The sequence below is a fragment of the Gossypium hirsutum genome, chromosome D07 (assembly GCF_007990345.1).
Source record: "Gossypium hirsutum isolate 1008001.06 chromosome D07, Gossypium_hirsutum_v2.1, whole genome shotgun sequence".
Classification (NCBI taxonomy): Eukaryota; Viridiplantae; Streptophyta; class Magnoliopsida; order Malvales; family Malvaceae; genus Gossypium; species Gossypium hirsutum.
In genome coordinates, this window is record NC_053443.1 from 16703173 (window position 1) to 16712869 (window position 9697).

Consider the following 9697-nt stretch of genomic DNA (forward strand, 5'->3'; position numbering starts at 1 on the left):
AAACTCAACAACCTCAAGAACAAGTGCCATTAAGGAGGTCCACGAGAGAGAGGAGAAATGTTATTTTAGATGATTATGTTGTATTTCTCCAAGAACATGAGGATGTTAATGGAATTATGGAAGATGATCTAATCAATTTTCTTTAGGCCATAAAAAGTTATGGTTCTCAAAAGTGGATTGATGCCATGAAAGAAAAGTATAAGTCTATACAGACAATAAAGTTTGGGAACTTGTCCTATTACCTGAAGGTGCAAACCAAGTTAGTGTAAATGGATATTTAAAATCAAGAGAGATGCAAATGGTAATGTGGAGATGTATACACATTTTGTAGTTAAAGGATATATTTAGAGAGAAGGCATTGATTTTACAGAGACTTTCTCTCTAGTTTTATTAAAAGACTCTTTTAGGACAATCATGGTGCTTGTTTCTCATCTTGATCTTGAGCTACATTGGATGTGTAACACCCTAACCTGTCTCCGTTTCCGGATTAAGGTTGCGGAGTATTACAAAACAATAAAAAATATTTGAACATTTTATTAATCAATATAATAATCACATCACAAACCATTCAAACTCATACACAACGTTCCTAAATCAAGCCCTCGAGGCTCTAAAAAAAACCTAGAAACAATTTGGGACCAATTTGAAACAGTTTGGAAAGTGTAGTAAAAAAATATGTAAAATTTGAAAACCAAGGGTGACACGGTTGTGTAACTCTTTGAGTTTCCCCACACGCCCGTGTGCCAGGTCGTGTGTTAGGCCATGTAACTCACTGACTTGCACCCTAAAGAACGTATCACATGACACACGGTCATGTCACCAGGCTGTGTCTCACACGGCTGAGTCATACGCCCGTGTCTCAGACCATGTAGACCTAAAATAAACCTTAAACAACAATTTTACCAATTGAAGCTTACTAACCTTAAACAACAATTTTACCAATTGAAGCTTACTTGGACTCTAATTAATCCATTTACCAGCCAAAAAACCTATTCAAAGGGACATTATGTAACAACCCGTTTTCAGTGAAATCAAAATAGTGGTTTCGGGACCACAAATCTGAAGTCAAAAAATTTATTTTAATATTATTTTAATATATAAAGCATGATAATATGATAGTATAAAAATTTCATTTAGACATTTTACCGTTTGTATGTTCAATTTGTGAAAAAGGACTAAATCGCGTAAAGTGCAAAAGTTGTGTTCTATTAGCTAAAAGTGTTAAATAACTATAGAACATTAAAGTGGAGGTCCTTATATGGTAATTATGCCACTAAATGAGTTCTTGGATGTGCATGGCTTGGTATTTATGAAAATTTTAAAATTAGGTAAAGGTAATTTGGTAAATAGATAATTAAAGGTTAAAATTCAATAAACCAAAATGGTCATATTTTTCCCCATACATGCAGCCAAAATTTTCAACAAGGTTTAGCCATTGGAGAGCTCAAAATTTTCAGCAAAATAAATCCCTTACATGTAAGTGATTCTTTGTCTCGTTTTTGTTGATTTTTATGTTTTCGGGCAGTTGTAGCTTAACCTAGCTAACTAGGGGATTAAATTGCAAAGCTATTGAATAGTTTGAGATTTTATTTTGATGAATATGTTAAGGTTTGAAGTTTGATGGAAGAAAATAAATCCTTGTTGTTAAATAAACAACTTTTGTTAAGTGATTTTTTGTTAAATTGTCAATTAGGGGTTAATTTGAAAAATATGAAAATTATGGGTTAAATATGTGAAATGGTAAAATGTATGGGTATTTATAGGCTTATAAGATATTCGTCTAGGCTTGGGTGTGGTGAAATTACATGAATTTCATCTTTACGAGCCTAGGGACTAAATTGTAAAGAAGTCAAAAGTATAGGGGCAAAATAATAATTTTTCCCAAAACTTGAAACTTGGATTGATTTGAATAGAATAAAGATTAAAGTAGTTAAATTTTATTATATAGATCAAGAAAAGCAACATACGAAATTAGATCTGGGGAAAGATAAAGTTTTGGATTGAACGATCGTTTTTCGTAGTACGAGTTCAAGGTAAGTTCGTGTAATTAAATTGCATATTTATATGTTTTAATAGAATTATATGTCTGTGGATGGTTTAATTATTATGTATAATTATAGAGCAACATAACTGACGATGTACGAAGAATACCGAGTCTCATTTAAACCTTAAAAATTCGTAGGATACAAATGACATGTCATTAAGGTCATCGATTTCAGCTCTTATGAGCTTACCGTTACTTAGCTCGTATGAGTTTACTGTTATTCAGCTTGGAGGAGCTTACTGTTATTTAGCTCGAAGGAGCTTACCATTTATCGCTCGTATGAGCATACATGTACAAAAATTGACGAATTATAGTTTAGTACACCTCGTGTGTACTACCCGTGTATCTAGCGATATTTTAAGTGATTCAACGGACATAGTGTTATTAAGAGATTATACAAGTTTGATACGAACTAGTACAGGTATTTACATGGAAATGGTTTATATATGATATAGGATACACGATATAGATGTTACATCTACATGGAATTTAATAATTGTTGAATTCATACATGATTCTCGGTTTTATATGAGTACATGGCTAACTTGGTTATTGATTATGTAATAGGCTTTGGCCATATTGAATTGTGTTACTTGAATTACTTACCTAACTTGTGGTTAAATGGTAAGTTTAATTTTGTGTTATACGAACTTACTAAGCTTTATTGCTTACTCTGTTTATTTTTCATGTTTTATAATGATTCAGAAGCTCACTCGGATTGGAAGTCGTCAGGGCTCTCATCACACTATCAAACGTTATTTTGGTACTTTGGACTTTATATTTTGGGTTAAATGGCATGTATAGGTCATTTTGGCTAATAGTAGCCTATATGTTTTGTGGTGTATTAGCCATTTGTGTTGGCTTGTTTTGTGAACATATTTTTGTAATGTAAATATGTAAAAAGCCTTTGTATATGTGGTGTATGATTGCCATGTGAATGCAATTGTTTGTGAATTGGTATTTTGGGTACCCAGTGGTTGAAATGGATAAGTTAGGCACATTGATGCATATATGTGTTCGACCATTTAGGTAGATGTTGGAGGCATAAGTGACAAGTTCTAAAATGGTTAATTGAGGTGTCTATTAGTATTATACTTGTATGTGATGTTTTAACAAGTTATAAGCTTGATATTGGTTGGTTTTGAATGTCTATTTATGCCATGGTTGTATGCAAATGGTTGTGTTTAGGTTGGTACCAATTTAGGTGAGATATATGGCTTAGAAAATGGCTTATTTTTGTCCACACTGGCAGAGACACGGGCGTGTCTCTCAACCGTATGTGACACATGGCCAGGTGATATGGCCGTGTGTCCACTATAACTTCCTTAGAAATCAAGTCAGTAGCTTCACACGGCCTAGCACGTGGGCGTGTGGCTTGGCCGTGTGGCACTAGTCAATATATCCTCCAGTTTTCACATGCCCTAGCACACAGCTTAGCACACGGGCATGTGAGGCCATTTCGAAAAGGTACACAGCCCGGCACACGGGTGTGTGGTCTGGCCATGTATGCTCACTATTTAGGATACAGGCTGGGACACGGGTAAGGACACAGATGTATGACCCTATTTCGAATGTCCATACGGCTTGAGACACGGGCATGTCTCTTATCCGTGTGAGAACACAGCCTGGCCACACGGGCATTTGTCCCTTGTACCTTTGAAAATTTTACATGTTTTCTAAAAAATTTCTTAAGTACTTGGTTTAGTCTAGAACTATTTTTAATGTCTATTTGGGGCCTCAAGGGCTCGTATTAGGGATTATATGAATGAATTTGAATGGTTTTTGATTTGATTGAGAAATGAACTTGAAATGTATGATTGTTTGATTTATAAGTCCGGTAATACTCCGTAACCCTGTTCTAGCGTTAGATACGGGTTAAGGGTGTTACACATTAAACAAGCTAAAAACATGTTAAATCAACCATTATAATTGACTAACTAATGTACCCTCATTGGTACCACAAGTATACACAATTACACATCATTATGAATTATCAATCACAACTTATCAATTTTACAAAATTTAATATCTAACCAATGTGCCTATCCTAGGCACCTCAAATCACAACACTCTAATCACACTTACCATGAACTTACACTTAAACATCTTACCTCATTCACATATATCATATAAGTTAACTATTTGCACTTAAGGTCATACTTTAACATTTTACATATCAAAATAATAGTAATGACATACAAGCCAATTACATGCCATATAATCCGAAATGAATGTTCCAAAGACTACCGAAAATAAGTGGATAATGTGATTTGAGTGCCGATCCATCCGTCTAACCTTCAAAGTATATACAAGAACAGAAAATAACACAAGTAAGCTCATTGAAGCTTAGTAAGTTCGAGGTGCTAAAACAATAAATCTTACCGAAGTAAGTATAACAAATCATTCAAAAATATAACAACCATATGTGTTCCCTGTCCCTGGTGAATTGTAAAATTCAATTCAAAGCTCAAATACATGTCATAACCATCAAAATCACTAATCAAGTTACATTACAAAGATTTACAATCTGATGAACGACTTACGGATATGAGCACATCAATATTCCAACTGAAACACACCAAATGCTCATAAGAGCTAATCCACCCGATAACACACCAGATGCTTATAAGAGCCAGTCCACCCGATAACACACCAATGGCTCCGAAGAGCTAGTTTAACCGAAAACACAACAAAACAGAGAGTATAACACAAGCATTCGCAACAAATGCTGAATCTCGGACTACTCGGGAAACAAATACATATATCAATCCACAACAATCTGCACTCCAATCCCCTATAACACACCATATCTCGATTGTACTCTATCCTGCATTTAATCCGATCCAAGTATTGAATTTCAACAACTTTTCTCAAATAACTTTACATAATTTATAATCAAATGTATCTATTATGTCACATTATATCATCAAACATTTCATATAGATGTTAAATTATAAACTGTACAAACTTACATGGATTGAATTGTAGTAGTTGCAGAAGTTCAGGGACTATTCGATATTTTTTTCTTTTTCACGAGTATCAACTAGGTCTTGATCTAAAATGTAAAATTTCTCAATTATTAGCTTACTTTTCACCTTCCAACTAAAATTTCATTTTATACCCTTTTATTTTTCAAACTTACATAATTACCCCTAACTTTTACAACTTTTTCAATTTAGTCCATTAACCCGAAAATCATCAGATTAACCATTTTTCTCAAGTCAATATTTCAGAAGAATATACTAGGCCCTTAAAGAGTCCCTACTAAACATCAAATTCACTATCAAATCCTAAAATTTTGACATTTTGACAATTTAATCCCTAAATCAAAATATAATAAAAATCACTTCACAAAATCACCAAATAACACAATCAAAGCTTCAAATACATAATTATCATAAAAAAACTTCAAGATTCATCAATGGGAACCTCTAAAACTTTTAACAGATTCAAAAACGAAGGTACAGGTTAGCTAGACCTAGTTGCAATGATCTCAAAAACATAAAAATTACAAGAAATAGGTATGAATTTCACTTACATGCAATGAAAATAAGAAAACCAAAGCTCCCTCTCCCTAGCTATGGTTTTTCAGCATGAATATGAAGAAATGGAGAAGAAAGTGTTTTATTCTTCATTTAATTTTGTTTTAATTTTGCAAAATTTTCAAAATTACCATTAACACTATTTTCTTTCAAAAAAAATTTATTTAAATTAAGCCTCATTACAGTCCACTATCTAAAATAAGGACTAATTTCCTTATTGGTCCTCCCACATTACTAATTAGGCCATTAAATCATCCAAATGCTTTAATTAACAAGTTCTGCACCCTTTTCAATTTAGTCCTTTTTCTTTAATTAACTATTTAAACATTAAAATTTCTTGACCAAATTTTAATACGACCCTAATGACTCCATAAATATTCTGTAAATAATATTTATGAGCTGACATAACGAGAATTTATGGTCCCGAAACTATTGTTCTGTCACTACTGCAAAACGAGTTGTTATAGGATGGATGTTAAGACTGTGTTTTTCAATGACGACATTGAAGAAAAAAATTATATGGTACAACTAGAAAAATTTGAGTCGGGAGACCTAAAGAATACGGTTTGCAAATTTCATCGTTCAGTTTTGAGATGAATGTGTGTATCAAAAATTCAGTGGAAGTAAGTCTATATTTCTAGTTCGTATGTCGATGACATTTTGCTTGCCACTAATGATATAGGCTTATTACATGGAACCAAGTAATTTTTATCTAAGCATTTTGAAATGAAAAATTTTGGGGATGGCTCTTTTGTTTTAGGAATTTAGATGCATCGAGACTGATCTCGGGGTATTCTTGGATTGTCACAAAAGAGTTATATCAATAAAGTACTTAAAAGGTTTGACATGTAAGGTTGTAAACCAGGTGACTCCCCTGTTGCTAAAGGAGATAAATTTAGTCTTACTTAATGCCCTAAAAGTAACCTTGAAATTTAGGAAATGCAAAATCTTGACACCATTTTTTTTGTGAAAATGGGGTCAACTTGGATTTTTAAAAAAGAAAACGAATATGGGAGTTGCCACCAATCCTTTTAATAAGGTGTGATTGGGTCACCTCGAAGAGTGGTTGTTTTTAATAAACAATTTAATTTTATTAAAACAACGATTTTGGCCCACAAAATTTAGAAAACTGGGTTCGGGAGTCGATTACGTACGAGGAAGGATTAGCACCCTCGTAACGCCCAGAATTGGTACCTAGTTGATTAATTAATGTCTTAGTGTTGAAGATTGAAAACTTTAAAGAGATTTAAGATACGATCTTTTATTGAAACGTTGAAAATTTTCGGGAAAATAGCATATTTCACGTTAATCGAGAAAGAGAATTATATCCAGTAAGTTAGGACACAATGTCTTGAATTCCCGATGCGTGAATGAATGCCAAAAATTTACTTATTTAAAAGATATTTAGCTATCTCGAATTTTTAAAAAAGGATCATGCCCAGTAAGTTAGGACACGATCTCTTCTTAATTCCCGAGATCGTTTAAAACTTGAGAAAAAAAGGGATCATGCCCAATAAGTTAGGACACGATCTCTTCTTGATTATCGAGATCGTTTAAAATTTTAAGTTTGAAAATATTCGTATATTTGAATTTATCGAGAAAATCGAAACCCAGTAAGTTAGGGCACGATCTTATCGAATCAAAATACAAGGTTTTACCCGTTTTGAAATCATGATTCGTGCATCGATTAAAATTAATCTTACTCGAAATGGTAGAAATGAAACTCGGTACTAATATGTGTAACAAAATAATATTGAACACGATAATGTAAGCATAAATAATACAAACGACCTCGCAAATGAGATATAGAAGAGGCAAATAAATCATATCACCACAGGTAAATAAATGAATAATTAAGACATTCTTTTAAAGTAATGATGAACGTATACGCAAATAAACAAAGAAACATCGAGTAAAACAAAAATACCATAAATAAAATAAATAAAAATATAAAAACATGTGTGTAGATATATGCATATTTTAAAATTGTGAAATATAACAAATATATATATAAATTATAAAGTATATGTACATATATGTATTATAAAATATATATATAAGTATGCGTATATTTAAGATTATAAAATATATATAAAAAATAATATATGTATGTATATATATATCTTAAAGTTATAGAATATAAAACGCATATTTATGTATAAATATATAAAACATAAAATATATGTGCCTATGTATATTATAAAAATGTGTGTATGTACGTGTGTGTATATTATAAAAAATGTAAGCATATATATATTTTAAAATATATGAAAAAAAATATGTATGTATATATACATTTTAGAATTATCAAACATAAAAGGTATATATGTATGTATATATATATGATAAAGTTTGAAATAAAAGGATATGTATAAGCAAATAATAATAATCAATATACAATAGGATAAATATATTTCAAATTTAAATAAGTGAATATAGGACTATAATAAATAATAATGGTACAATGCTAATAGCATAATATAATGATATAATAATGCATGAATAAATATAAAATAAAAATATAAGTATGATAATACTAGATTAATTAATAAGATAATAAATAAATAACAAAAATGGACTAATTCAGGATAAAAATTAAATCTAAGAGTCAAAGCTACAATAAAATAAACAAGGAGGGACCAGAATGAAGAGAGTACAAAAGGCCGGGGGCCAAATGAGTGAATAAACCAGACCCTGGACACGCGTCCGCTTTTCAGCGCGCTGGTGGGTCAGGGATCTGATCGAAAACTAAGCAAAATTCTAGGGCCAAATTTTAAAAGGGTTAAAAATGAGCAAAATGGAGTAAATTAAAAGAAGCACAAACGCGGCAGGACCAAGATTGTAAATAACCCATTTATGAAAAACACGCGGATCCCCCCGGAGCGGGTCGGGTCACGTGCGGATGTCTCCATACGGCGCCGTTTTGGTGCCACTGAAACAGGCCCTAAACGACGCCGTTTTGCATCCTTCATAAAAGCCAAAACTTCTCCTTTTTTTCTCATTTCTTCCATTCTGTTAAAAAAAGCTCTCACCGTCTCAACTCTCTCCCTAAAATCTGGCCGGTCACCACTGTAACGCCGCCGTGGCCAGTGGCCGGCGTTGCGCAAAAGGGGTAATTTTGGCCCACGTTTCATAACCCTCTTTGGAGCCCAACCCTTTTGACCCAAAAGGAGGACCCTTGGCCCCCTCTTCCTCTCGAATCCGACGGCCGCAACAGAGGAGAGCCCTCCGACGGCGAACCCGTGAAACAATTCAGGTAAGCCTCTATTCCTTTTTTATTTCTTCTTTAATATATGTAAAAAAGGGATGATAAAAAAACAAAAAAATAGAAAGAACAAGTAAAAAAACGTATCTAAAAAAATCACCTCTTAAAAAACGTTTTTTTATTTTCGTTTCTTATTATGCTTGTGGAAAAATCTCTCCTTACATTGTTTGATTTTGGGCTTATACAGCCGAAAGAAAATACATTTATTTTTACTGTCTCTGTTCTTTTATGCTGCTTATTTCTTCTTTCGTGCTTGTTTGCAGGTCTTTGGTGAAGGCAGAAGAGTGGCTTGCCGTTTAGGTGCAAGGCTGGTTGGCGGTGGCAGACCCCAGGCGATGAGTACGCTGGAGGCACATGGACAGCAAGCTGCGACGCGAAGAAAGGAGAGAACCCTAGGGTTCCCTGATGCTCTTTAATTTTGGGCCCCATTGGGTCGTTTAGGGTTTTGGATTTGGGCCGCTTGGGATTGTTTGTAATTTGGAATTTTTGTTATTTTGGGTTTTATTATTTGTGCCTGGGCTCGGGCAAAATAGGGCATGTACACAAAAGAGTCCCTATGCATCAGTTGTTGGGAGTCTAATGTATGCTCAAGTATGTACACATCCGGATATTGCGCACATTGTTAGGATGCTAGGTAGATATTTAAACAACTTTGATATGGACCATTGGATAACAGCCAAGAGGGTTATGAGGTATCTTCAGAGAACAAAAGATTACATGTTCATATATAGAAGGTCTGATAAGCCAGAGATCATCAGGTATAAATACTCCGATTTTGATGGAATTTTGATGCAAAATTTTTTCACTAGGATACAAAATGTGACAATAATTTTTAGTCCTTTATTC

At 33.3% G+C, this 9697-nt stretch overlaps 1 protein-coding gene across 1 annotated transcript in view; it reads left to right on the forward strand.

Annotated features, from left to right (window-relative positions):
• The window catches only part of LOC107956025 (uncharacterized), a 31062-nt gene extending 21795 nt beyond the window's left edge, over positions 1–9267 (forward strand). Inside the window, exon 5 of the mRNA XM_016891783.2 lies at positions 9115–9267. Coding sequence (XP_016747272.2) covers positions 9115–9267 — 153 coding nt within the window. The remainder of the gene's footprint in view (positions 1–9114) is intronic.
• Positions 9268–9697: the final 430 nt, after the last annotated feature.